At 37.2% G+C, this 13,994-nt stretch overlaps 1 protein-coding gene across 2 annotated transcripts; it reads right to left on the reverse strand.

Moving 5' to 3' along the window:
* Nucleotides 1-6,214: 6,214 nt before the first annotated feature.
* Nucleotides 6,215-13,581, reverse strand: TAAR1 (trace amine associated receptor 1). 2 transcript variants are annotated; one of them, XM_036318138.1, is made up of 3 exons: nt 13,221-13,581; nt 12,079-12,225; nt 6,215-7,762 (listed from the first exon to the last, which is right to left on the reverse strand). In XM_036318138.1, the coding sequence occupies exon 3, from the start codon at nt 7,645-7,647 to the stop codon at nt 6,631-6,633; it is 1,017 nt and encodes a 338-aa protein (XP_036174031.1). In that variant the 5' UTR covers nt 7,648-7,762; nt 12,079-12,225; nt 13,221-13,581; the 3' UTR covers nt 6,215-6,630. The 2 variants fall into 2 exon arrangements, with proteins under 2 accessions (XP_036174031.1, XP_036174030.1); XM_036318137.1 differs by having other exon boundaries at nt 9,059-12,225.
* Nucleotides 13,582-13,994: the final 413 nt, after the last annotated feature.

Below are 13,994 nucleotides of genomic sequence, written 5' to 3' on the forward strand. Positions count from 1 at the left end.
GGAAAGTTTGCCATTGAGAATATTGTGAGTGGCATGACTTTAAGCTTCTAAGTCACTTTAATTAATACATATGCTAATAAATTTAATTTATATGAGCCAATGATTTCTTTTTCCTGGAGAAAATCAAAGACAGAAACCAATTAGATGCTGAAGTTGATCAAGACTTCACAGTAGAACCACCCCAATGAAACACTGTAACCGAATTAGAATGTTGGACCGGCATAAATTCACTGGGAGCTTAGAAACTGGGCAAGGGGTTTTAGGAGGACGAGCTTTAGGACATGAGAAAAAAAGACCAGGACCCATCAAAAACAAATTTACTTCCTTTGAATACTTTTTACAGTCGGCCATGTACTAATGTACTCAGGCACCTATATTGAAAGACTGTGGAAAATGCATACATGCTTTAGCTTAACCTGATTATTTTATTATGAAGATTATTTTAGTGCAGCATTCAAAATATCTCTCAATAATAATTTTGTTGGTACACTTCATAGTCTACTAAATTTAAAAATACTAACCGTCCTCCGTGTATCTTTATACATTTAAATTAAAGTTCAAGCTTTATGTTGATGATGTACAACTAAACAGAAACTGTGACTCACCAGAATCCACAATGAATTGGAGTTCATCTGGTTTGCCCTACTTCCTTGACAAATATGACTACAAAGACTAGATTATTGCCTTCGAAAACCAACTTTAAAATTAGGATGGAACTTCCAGGGTATTATTTTTATAAACAATAAGTCAGTTCTAACTTCCTTGCTAGTACTTTTATTTTTATCTCTTCCTGGAAAGTTTATATGAAGTTTATATGAATGCTCCTCTTTGAGAGGAGAGTGGGAGATAATGAGGCTGTTTAGATGGGAAGTTGTCTGAACTTGGGGAAGGAATGTTACGTTGTCGAATTTACTGTCTTTAACATAATAAAGTATATCAAGCTAAGGTTCTTTCTGTGGATGCAATCAAAAGTTATTCTCAGCCGAAACCAGTTTGGCTCAGTGGATAGAGCGTCAGCCTGCGGACTGAAAGGTCCCAGGTTTGATTCCAGTCAAGGGCATGTACCTTGGTTGCGGGCACATCCCCAGTGGGGGGTGTGCGGGAGGCAGCTGATCGATGTTTCTCTCTCATCGATGTTTCTAGCTCTCTGTCTCTCTCCCTTCCTCTCTGTGAAAAATCAATAAAATATTAAAAAAAAAAAAGTTATTCTCAAAGGGTACTTCTGAGAAGACTTCATTAGAAACTGAAGAACTAAGTTTCAAAATGGACAGACAGGCAGCTCTGGAGCCTGAGAAGCAAGAACCATGACAACACCAAGAGCAGTCTGGTCACAGTCTTACACATGGATGGAATGGAAACCCACATGTCTTTATTGTTTTCTGCTAACTATTCTGCTAAAGGTCACTGTCTTTTCCCCTCTGATAAATATTTAAATTCTAAAGAAATCTTTAGCTTGTGTTATTCACCCATCTGTTTAGCTAAGGGGAAGAGCAGGGAGCCATTCTTCTCATTACAGTTCCAACAGACTATATCTAGTTGAAATGAGAAATTTCTCAATAGACTATGTCTAGCTGAAAAGGATCACAGATAGGAAATGGACTCTAGACAATCAAAGGACAAAAATACCCTGCATGAGCGAATGGAAGCTAGAGTAAAGCTGGGAATATGGCAAAACAAGGTAAGTCTTTCTTTTTGTTTTGCTGAAAGGGTGGGTTATGGGTTATCTCTTATCATAAGCATTAAAGAAAAGCAGGCTACAAAAACAGGCTATAAGGGCTTTAGTGCTAAATAAAATAGGTAGAATTATCTGAGTCATGAATTTATCCCAAGAAAAAATAAGGATTCAATATTAAAGCCTAGAAAATAATTTAAAATGAATGTAACACAGGATGACTGCTATCACTATTGCTCTAGAAATTTCTGGCTAATAAAATACATCAAGAAATATAAATAAGAATCATATCTATTGGAAAGGAGGTAAAGCTAAAGTTGCTTGAGGATAATATGACTAAGTCTCATGAAAACCCAAACAAGTCAACTGAAAAGGCAAAAATAAATTTTTACTGTATGCCAACGCTAATGGTTACATAGAAAATATAATAGCTTAAAAAAGGTTTATTCACAGTAGACAAAACACTCTCCCCAAAGGTACAAAACACCTAGCAATAATTTTAAGAAGAATGTGTGGGAACAAATGAAGAACACCACAGAAACTTGTTGTAAGGTACAGAAAAAAGTCTAAATGCTTTTATTCCATCTTTAACCCTTTGAGTGCCAACCAATAGCCTAGGAACTATGCTAAAATTGCCAAGGCATTTTTGCTGATTTTACAGCAGTGTAGGAAAAAAATTATGGATCGCAAGTAAATGAAGTTACGTATTCAAAAACTTAAGGAAACCTTTACTACATTGACATATTTAGCAATATCATCATCACTAATAAAAGCAGACTTAGAACTGGACGCCATTTCGAAGCTTTGATAGCGCTCCCGGCAATTTTTGCGAAAGACAGGAGGAGCGCAGTCGCGCTCCACGGCACTCTAGTGGTTAAAATTTGGCAACCTTTGTCATTTTAGAAAGGGTTGGGCTCAATAGCACCCTCACGTGGACATTCTGAGTACAGCACCCTAGTAGGCAATTACTCAATAGAGCCTAACTGTGAACATTATGAGAACAGCATCCTAATAAAGGATTTGTCTCAATATCGCCCTCTACTGTACAGTAGGAGAACAGCACCCTTGAAAGGGATTAGTCTCAATAGCGCCATCAAGTGGGAATTCTTGGAACAGCTCCATAGTAGAAAATTATTCTCAACAGTACCCTCTTGTGGGCATTCTGAGAACAACATACTACTAGGGGATTAGTTTCAATAGCGCCCTCTTGTGGGGATTCTGAAAATAGCACTCTAGAAATGGATTAGTCTCAATAGCGCCATCTAATGGACATTCTCAGCTGTGAGACAAGGATTTTTTTTCAGACTTGCAGATTTCTTACTAGGGTGCGGTTCTCCAAATGACCGCAAGAGGATGCTATTGATTTTAATCCCTTACTAGGATTCTGTTCTGATAATGCCCACATGAGGGTGCTATTGAGCCTAATCCCAAACTAGGATGCTGTTCTCACAATGCCCACCAGAAGGCATTGAGATAATTCCCTTACTAGGGTGCTGTTCCCAGAATGTCCATTAGATGGCACTATTGTGACTAATCCCCTACTAGGGTGCTGTTCTCACAGTGTCCTCTAGAGGGTGCCATTGAGACTAATACCCCACTAAGGTGCTGTTCTCAGAATGCCCACAAGAGGGCACTATTTAGCTGAATCCCTTAAAGCAATGCTGTTCTCTAGAATGCTCACAGGAGGGTGTCATTGAGCCTAAGCTTTTAGTAGGGTGCTATTTGGACAATGCCCACAAGGGTGTGCTATTGAGACTAATTCCCTAATAGGGTGCTCTTCTCTAGACTGCATATAAAAGGGAGCGCTATTGAACCTAATCCTTTACAAGGGTACTTTTACCTAAGTGCCCACATGAGGGCGCTATAGAGTCTGATATCATACTAGGGTGCTGTTCTTAGAATTACCACCAGATGGCGCTACTGAGTTTAAACCCTTACTAGGGTGCTGTTAGCTAAATGCCCACAAGAGGTCATTGTAGAGCCTAATCCCTTGCTAGGGTGGTGTTCTCTAAATGCCTAGAAGAGGGTGCTATTGAAACTAATCCCTTGCTAGGGTTCTGTTCTCAGACTAACAGTGCAAAAGTGTGTCATCAGGTTAACTTCGTTCTGCTTAGTTATTTACTTTTAAAAATATGTTTTTATAGATTTCAGAGAGAGGGAGAGAGAAGGAGAGAGAAACATCAGTAAGAGAGAATCATCAACCAGCTGCCCCCTGCCTCCTGCATCCCCCTCCCCCTATTGGGAATAGAGCCCTGATGGGGAATTGAACCCTGACCTCCTGGTTTATAAGTCAATGCTCAACCACTGAGCTAGATGGGCCAGACAGGTTAACTCTCTTCTGTGTAGACCTTGGAGTAATTCTTCTGCTAGTCTTTTGCATAATTGTAGTTGTGAAACTTATTAAGACAGAGGATAATGTAATTCTACACTACCTTTTAAAAGGAAATGTAATGACCCTTGCCAGTTTGGCTCAGTGGATAGAGCGTTCACCTGGAGATGAAGGGTCCCAGGTTAGATTCCAGTCAAGGGCACATGCCCTGGTTGTAGGCTTGATCCCCAGTAGAGGGTGTGCAGGAGACAGCTGATCTATGAATCTCTCTCTCATTGATGTTTCTATCTCTCTCTCCCTCTCCCTTCCTCTCTGAAATCAATGAAGATATATTTTTTAAAAAATACGTTCTGCATGAAGAAATGGAAGCTAGGGTAAAGCTGGGAATATGGTAACAAGGTAAGTCTTTCTTTTTGTTTTGCTGAAAGGTGGGTTATGGGTTATCTCTTATTATAAGCATTAAAGAAAAACAGGCTACAAAAACAGGCTATAAGGGCTTTAGGGCTAAGTGAAAAAGGTAGAATTATCTGAGTCATGAATTTATCCCAAGAAAAATGAGGATTCAATATTAAAGCCTAGAGAGTGATTTAAAATAAATGTAACACAGGATGACTGCTATCGCTATTGCTCTAGACATTTCTGGCTAATAAAATACATCAAGAAATATAAATAAGAATCATAATTATTAGAAAGGAGATAAAGCTAAAGTTGGTTGAGGATAATATGACTAAGTCTCATGAAAACCCAAACAAGTCAACTGAAAAGGCAAAAATAAATTTTTACTGTATGCCAACGCTAATGGTTACATAGAAAATATAAAAGCTTATAAAGATTCATTCACCGTAGACAGAACACACAACCCAAAGGTACAAAACACCTAGGAATAATCTTAAATGTGCGGGTACAAATGAAGAACACCACAGAAACTTGCTGTGAGGTACAGAAAAAAGTCTAAATGCTTTTATTCTCTTTTTTAAATTTGGTAAAATGGTCTCACAGGTGAACAAAAGTCAAGGGAGTTTTTGACACTGGGAATGATTAGAGGCAACTTGCCTTACTCTACACTAAATGAAAAGATGCCTCATAATGTTTTTTAAATGGACTAGAACAAAAATCTAGTCAGATCAACGAAAAAAAAAAATAGTCCTGAAACAGACTGTAATAGATGAAAGGATTTGACAGGTTCTCAGACCATCAGGTTTGTGAACAGAAATTTACATGCAGGAACTTTCGTTTCGTTCAAAATGAGCTGCCTTATTCGAACTTACTCAGCAGCATACGTCACTATTAGTAAATAGCTAACGCCAAGCCGCTGGTGCTACCAGCAAGAAAGCGACCTGAGAGTCTGAGTGGGAAACAGCTCAGAGGCAAGTCACTGCTCGTCATTTAGAACGATTGCTCCCTGCCTCTCCGGGATCTTATTTGAAACCACCGCGGGTCCTCTCTTTGTACAGCCATCCGGGTGGGCGTGGCCTGTCTACTCGGATGATGCCTTTGGTTGTCCCTCCGGCGCCACTGCTCCGGTGGATGACAGCCCCTCTTTTGGTGCAGCCTCGAGCCCAGCAAGTGAATGTGTTTTGCTTCATGTAGCGTACATTTTGAGTCCTATGTACCAAGAATAATCTTGAAATATGGTTAAAATCCTTCCAGATACTTTCATGAACTTCAATAGCAGGTAACAGGCAGAAACTAATTTAGTTTTTATTTTTTAATAAAAGGAATTTAAAAAAACCTATGTGGTCAATAAAAGGGAAATAGTTAAAAGATATCATTGTACATTCATACAATGAAATATATAATCACTCAAAAATGATGTTTTTAAGAATTTTAAATAATATAGTTATTTCAGGAAGTGAGCTAGCTATAAGTGTTATTTTTCTTCCTATGTTGCTTTATTATATTTTTTCTTCATTTTGCAAATTTCCTACAAATATGAGAATTAGGACTACCTATATTCAAAAGATGAAAATGGAGATATTTAAAAATTATAATACAAACAGTAAAAAAAATAAACGTAAAAAATAATTAGAATATATATTAATAAGGATTTGTGGTAAAAAGCAAAGTATATATAAATAATTATTTAATAAATAACATTTATGTGTAATTTTAGCTGATTACAAATCAGCTAAAATTAATTAATTTTACCAAAAAACAACAACAAAGTACATATAACAAGCAAAGTTATATAAATAATTAAAGATAACATTTATGTGTAATTTTACTAAAAAACAACAATAACAACAACACAACCATACATATTCAAGCAAATATGTGACAAAGTACTCTAATTTGCATTTCCAATGTAGCCTATGGTTTCTACCACTGAATAACTGAGGAGAGGACCACTTTCAATTCCATGATGGTACTTGAAAAAACAGGAAAAGTTTTTTTAAATGTAGTACCTTACATTCTGGACTTGCAAAGCTTCATATGTATGGTAAGAATGGCAAAGATCATATGTACTACATCCCAAGTAGGAAGCAAGATATAATCATCCTATCTCATTATACATTCTTTAAATCAAGTAACTGACTTAAAGACCAGGCAGTTGATGCATGAAGTTGGTTACGCCGTGTTCATAAATATCACCACCAGCTGTTTTGCAAAACAGTAAAGTATTGTAATTCTATGGATTTGATTCTAAAAATAATTGACACCTAGATGAATCTTTTTGGAAAATTTTACCAAATAGAATCATCTTCAACGCTCTTCTGAACCAGGGATAGAAAAATGCATAAATCATTGGATTAAAAGTAGAGTTCAAGTAGCCAAACCAAATCAATGCATCATTCAAGGGGGGTGGGATAGTATAGTCCAGGAAAGGATCCATGACTGTGCAGACAAAGAAAGGACACCAGCATATGAGGAAAACCCCCATCACAATCCCTAAAGTCTTTGCAGCTTTTCGTTCTTTGTTCCGTGAAATTCCATTTTTCTCTTCCAATCCAATTTGAAGCTTCTGATTTGCATTGTTAATCGATCTTGCCTGCCCTTTAGCTATGAAATATATTCTATAATAGACATACAACATAATAGATCCAGGTATATAGAAAGAAGTCATAAAGGCCAGAACCCCGGGTGTTTTGCTAAAGAAGACAGAACAGCCCCCTGAACAATGAGCGTGTTTGTAATACATCTGTTCAGCGCCTTTGAAGTTTAGCCCCAGAAAGATCATTCCAAATGCAAAAAGAGCAGGGATGCTCCAGCTGATGAAGATCATCACAAAAATAACCAAGATACTGATCTTGGCTTTGTATCTCAACGGGTCACACACAGCATAGTATCGGTCAATGGAAATGAAGGACAAGTGGAAAATGGATGCTGAGCTGAGCATGATATCAGTGCTGGTGTGGATCTTACAGAAGACTTCCCCAAAAGGCCAGCAGTGCTCAACAGACCTCACCATGCTGTAAGGCATGACCAAGCACCCCAGCAGGAAGTCCACTGTAGCCATGGAATGAATGAGCCAATTAGTTGGGGTATGAAGTTGCTTGAAGTGTGAGATGGAAATAATAACTATCAGATTGCCAACCACTGTGGTCAGAATGATGAGCACCATTAAACTGTATAGGGAAGCACGGACATCATTTGACCAGCTGCTGTTCACACAGGAAATATTAACTATATTATGGCAAAAGGACATCGCTCCTGGAGGCTAGCCACTAGTTTATTTTTTCCTTTGTGTGTTGACTCTTCCTTTGAAATCCACAATCAGGTTACAGTTCCACCTTTTATTCCCATATATCTATCCCAAAAACCTGGAAGGGGAAAAAAAAGAGAGTGAATCATTGGTAATCTGATTTCTCTTCTAACACATTTACCTATTACTTCTTGCTGAAAAATAATTATTTGGAAAGAGCCTTTATTTCTAAATTTTGTACAATAGTTGAGTTTAATAATTTTTTTTTAATATATTTTATTGATTTTTTACAGAGAGGAAGGGAGAGAGATAGATAGTTAGAAACATCGATGAGAGAGAAACATCGATCAGCTGCCTCCTGCACACCTCCTACTGGGGATGTGCCCACAACCCAGGTACATGCCCTTGACCAGAATCGAACTTGGGACCTTTCAGTCCGCAAGCCGACGCTCTGTCCACTGAGCCTAACCGGTTTCGGCAAGAGCCTTTATTTCTAAATTTTGTACAATAGTTGAGTTTAATAATTTTTTAACATCTACTTGATGTCAGATACTGTGCTAGAAATGAAAAGGTGAATTATTAGGTTGAAATATATAAAACTGCCACTTTTATAAGTCAGAGACCAAATGATGAATTTTTCATATGCTTTAATCTATGGGAGTTTTGTAAGGGAAGCTCATGTTCTAAAAGGTAGATACAAATTGCCCAAAAGCTTAGAATTGAAATGCCTTAGTAAAAAATAAAAAAATAAAAAGTGAAATATTTTAAATGTGTCTCTTATACAGAAATAATATCCACTAATGCCTGTTTTTGCATTTGATCACATTTAAAAAAATTTTTTTATTTTATAATTGATTATAGTGGAAAGAAATATATATACCTTTACTTCCACTTTGAAAGCACTTACAGATATATTCCATGCATTATTTCGTTTAACATTTTGACATCGATAATAGCAACATGATTCTTTATAAGGAAGACATGACAATTTTATTAGCAAGAAATTGAGGCTTAGTTCATAAAACCATTAAAGCTGGAACATGACCTGACGTCTCGATTACTAGTACAGTTTCTTTTTAGCTAGAGGGTACAGAGAGCACCGGTTCTGAAGTGGGAGCATGCCTAGTGTGTTTGCAAAATAGCAGTTAGTGTGGCTGGAGCAAAGTGAGCAACACAGAGAAAAATAGATGGGGACGCCAGAGACGCTGCACAAGGCTGCACTGAATAGGGCCTTAGAAGCCACAGTAAGAATTTTAGTTTTGCCTTTGTGTGAAAAGGGAAGGTACCAAAGCACTTTGAATCCAGCCACATGATCTGACCTATTCTAACGGATTCATTGTGTCTGCTGTGCTGAGATCAGAGGCTGAAGGCAAGGACAAAAGTGAAGCGAAGATGAGGAAGCCAAGGCACTGACCTGGGGGTGAAGATGGTGGTTTGGGCCAGGGCAGCAGCTGTGGCCGTGGAGCGTGGCGGTCAGGTGGGATATGTTCTGATACACAGCAGGCTGGATTTTGACGATAGATTGAACGTGGGTTGGGAGAATGTTGTCAAGGGAAATAGCAAGGCTTTTGGTTTGAACAGCTTGTACGGTGGCGTCCCATTTACTGAGATGGGAAAGATGGTGGTTGGAGAAGGACAAGAAGCAGGAGGAAGTCAGGAGTTCAGTTTTGAACTTGCAGGTTGGAGCTGTGTGCTGAACAGTACGGCCCTTGTGCCCAGCTGCCTCTGTTCCAGTCTGGGCTGGGCCACTCGCTAATTCTGCGGCCTTGGACATGCTGCCCACCTCTTGAGGCTGTAGTTTCCTCATGTGGAAAAATAAGCTATTTCCTGGGCTTTTCTGAGGCTGGAATAAGTTAATATTTGTAAAATAGCACCTTATATGCGTGTTAATCAAATAAGTAAACATCCATTGGGAATGTTAAGGGCATATTAAAGGAATGTATAAGAAACATCACAAAGCTTTTTCAAGAATACACACATGTTTAAATTAATATAAAAAGATGCGTTCTTGAGTGTCACTATAGGCCGAGGGAAAGGAGAGGGGAAAGGGGAACAAGGAAAAAAACAATACGATAAAAATTAAACAGAGGTAGTAAGTTATAAGGAAATGAACTGTCTTTTATTCACTGCTATAGCCTCAGGGCCTGGAAAATGTCTAGAACATTCAAAATTGAATAAAAGATGGATTGAATGAACAAATGAACTGAGGAATTCATGAGCTCATTTCTGTTCTCCTTGGGATCAATAAAAATTGGGGTACATACACTTTGCCTGGCTCTAAATTCCAAAGATAAAGGATAAATCCTCATGGGCATCTGGATATAAATTCCTTGATTGTGGTGGTGGTGGTGTTTGCATAGGTCCAACTCATCACATTGTACACATTAAATACGGGCAGTTCTTTGCATATCAATTATGCCTCAACAAGACAGTTTAAAAAGGAAAAAGGAAAAAGGGTCAGGTTAGCAAAGGACTTTGCATCTGTAATTATGGAAGCCAGGGGGCTCTAAGGAGCTTAGAAACAATTAAGGAAATTGTATAGCAATTCAACAATCCTATATTTAGCCAAACAGTAACCAAATGAAGGTAAAAAAAAAAAAGACAACAAATATATATTGATGACCATCTTCTGAGAAACACTAGGAAATACTCTAACAATAAAAAAAAATCAAACCAACGTTTTTTAGGTAGTAAGAGGTGAATAAAAGGAACATCAGTGAATTAAAATTTTAGTTTAAATTAAAAAATGATTATAATCATATGACACGATGCAATGCTTGTTAAATAAGGATTTTTGAAATAAAAATAATACATTTTTGACAAAACACTAAATTTTAACCTGGAATTTAAATTCTCAACTATCTCACTAAATCCCAGTTGTTATCAGGGTTGGTAAGGGACTTATGAGTTCAACTTCCCAACTAGATCACATGATGCCTAGCAAAAATTTAATTTTGTAAAGTTCTCTAGCAACACACAAACACACATACACATGCACACATAGAAAATAGGTATGGAATGGCATGCTCCAAATTCTCAATATTGTTTACTCAGAGATACTGAGATTAAAACAAAAAATTACAACAAAGATAATATCAAATTTTTGCAATAATTTTTCCTGGGTGGTGAAATAATGTGCGAGTTTTGCTTTCTTCTCTATCATTTCTACATCTTCCACATTTTCTACTATGAGAATGTTTCACTTTCATAATCAGAAAAAATATATTTAATAAAATCAATTGTATTGTATATGAATTGTTTCAAGTGAAACTTTTAAAAAGTATTGTTAAATAATTATTAATATACTTATATTATTTGTGCTTCTTTTGCTTATATAATTCTTTCTATGAGTTATTTTTACCTTCATATTAAAATCATACTTTTGTTAAATTTCTGAGCTAAGCCCACACAAATTTGTTCTACCCTATAAATTTGGAAACAAATTAGGACTTGGTAATAATTTTATTCCTAAAATATGTTTGTAGCTCTGAAATTTATCCAATAATTTTTATTAAAATACTAATTGTAAGAGAAAGAAAGAGACAAGAAGCAGGGAAGACAGAATTTCCAAATGTTTAGGTCGTGATTCTCGGGGTAAGACATCCCTGGAAGCAAACTGTTTCCATCCTGAAGAAACAGGAAACGTGGAAAATCCATTTGTTTGCTTATCCATCACCATAGTCCCATGGATAAGAGGGAAACAATCCACAGCAGTATTGTGGTCAATAGACTATGCCTGCACGTGTTTCTGTGTGTACGTGATAAGATAATACGTATCAGATTTCAATAATCGTAACTGAAAGATTCTTAAGTTAATTCATCTAATATGTGGCATGTATAGACACACGCACACTAACGTGTGAAGTCATTCAGAAATGTGCCAAGATTATTACCAAATAATAGTTGTGCAAACCAGATTTTAGTTTTGTAATTTAGAATATAGTAACAACACGATACATTTTAATTTCAAAACCTACAAAAATCTCTAGGAAGACTCCTTTTATTACGCTAAAACTAGCCAAGTACACAACATGGAATTTCCTTTTTCATGTACAAGAAAAGGAGGTTTTAAAAATCATATTTCAAAAGGGGACATCTGCAATACTTTCAACAATAAAGATAATTTTTTTAAAAAATCGTATTTCAGCTTACCAAATTTCCCAACTTTCCATAGGTAAAGTTTTCATAAAAGCCTGACATCTTAAAAAGCATGTGTAAAGCAAGCTATTTAAAATATTTAACCATTTTTTAGCTTCTCTTACTAAAGCAGGTATTAACTAACTAAACTTAAAGAACCTTCGTTAGTATTCGCATTAAATAATCCTAAAATTAATATGTGAATAAGTACCAAACCGTTGATAAGTCTTATGCTCCTGAGCATTCTCCCTGTCTTTGCAGTTTGCGTGGCTGTCGGGTGAGTGCGTGCAGACCTACCTGCTCAGGTGAGTGTACAGAGCAAGCGGATGAGCCGACAGCAGAAACGCTGCCTTTGGGAGAGGCCGCACAGCTGCTGCTGGCCGGAGCCACTGCTGCTCTCAGATAGGCCACAGGGAACTGACAGCATGACGCAAACATTGAAATCTGAAAAAGATAAGCTGATGATAAATCTTTCTGACACAAGGTAACAGTATTATTGAGAAATATACCGGGGAGTTGCTTTTATTCTAAACCAGCATCAGGAAGCTAGCAGTGAGCAAGCTAAATGGAGAAGGTAAATACTTTAAAAATAACCTCAAGCATGGGCCACCGGTCACCACCGTCATGGGTGTTAACAGCATATAAATGGACGCACCTGTCCATTAAAACTGCCTTAATTGCTGATGGATTTGAAAACAAACTGCTCCTGTGTTAGACCTGGTACAAAGGAAGCAACTAGCACTAGAAAAATTGTTCTTTTTTCAAATCAGATGATTTGTACCATTTCTAAAAAGGAATATTTCTAAAAAGGAGAATGCCCTAGACTCAATGACATCTTATAGTTAGAAACTAATTTAAAACAGTGGCTTTCAAACTTTTTTTAATCACTAGGAAGAAACGCCTTTTATAATATGACTCAATACACATGTAGGTGTGCATCTGTAACAGGAACAAATGTTTTCATTTAAAAATACCCTTACCTCGTTCAGTTAATTCACTCTGATATTTGCTATTTTTAATTAGTGGGATTCACACCCCATAATGTTACTAAACACAATTAGGAAAGGTTATATGCTCACACATATTTAGTCCATCCTCTTTTGAATTCCTATATATGAAACTTCCAAAATGACCATCTTATACATGGAGCCAGGGCCTTCAATGTAGCGAAATGGATAGCTGAACAAGTGCAGTTTCTCCTCTATTTCTATCTGTTTCTCATGCTGACACAGGAAATCATAAGGTCATTATGATAGATTGATTTTTGGTTTCAATTCTTCACTCTCCTAGCATCTTTACCTTTGTCTTTGCTCTATTGGGAGTGGGAGGTATTTCCTTGTTCTTTGAACTTGAGCTTTGCCATTTGACTTGTTTTGGCCAAAAGAATGTAGACAGAACAAAAGGTGTCAGTTCCAAGCCTAGGCATTGGGAGAACTCACATGTTTATGAATGTCGTCCGTGCCATCCTTGTCCACAGAGGGTGAGAGGCATGTGAAACAGTCCAGGGCATACTGATACACAGTACATGCGAAGCTACATTAGCTGCCTCTGTAGATTCATGAGCAGAAGTTGCTGTTATTCTAAGTTACCGAATTTTGGCAATAACTACCTGGATTAACTGAATTTCTGAAAGAAACCCTTGATATCTATTACCCTGTTTTCCTGCTTTGTCGTAACACTGCCACAAGGAAAATGCTGATACCACACAACAGGTCACCTATGGTCTAAATAACCATTGACAGCCCAGCCAGTGTGGCTCAGTGGATGATTCTCTCTCATCATTAATGTTTCTATCCCTCTCTCCCTCTCCTTCCTCTCTCTGAAAAAAATAAAAAATATATATTTAAAAAAGAAAAATAAATGGCCATTAACAAAAGTTGCAATAGCAAAAGCAAAAAGAAAGCATAAAATAAAAAGTACACTTTACTAAATGAAGCTGACCTTTTCCTGGATGAATATAACTCCTGCTTCAGAAATTGCTGGATGTTAAGGTTGGTTCTAGAAATAACTCCCAAGTTCACTTCTTAACAGTACATAGAAAATATCATTCATCTTTCTGAAAATGAGTTTCCTATGTGCCTGAATCATATAAGTACTTTTCTTTATTAAAAATGTTTGATGTTGACACTACTGTAGGTATGCCCCATTTTCCCCTCTCCCCCTCCCTTGGGCATCACCACAATGCTGCCTGGGTCCGTGGGGTATGTATATAT

Source organism: Myotis myotis, unplaced genomic scaffold (genome assembly GCF_014108235.1).
Source record: "Myotis myotis isolate mMyoMyo1 unplaced genomic scaffold, mMyoMyo1.p scaffold_m19_p_7, whole genome shotgun sequence".
Taxonomy (NCBI): Eukaryota; Metazoa; Chordata; class Mammalia; order Chiroptera; family Vespertilionidae; genus Myotis; species Myotis myotis.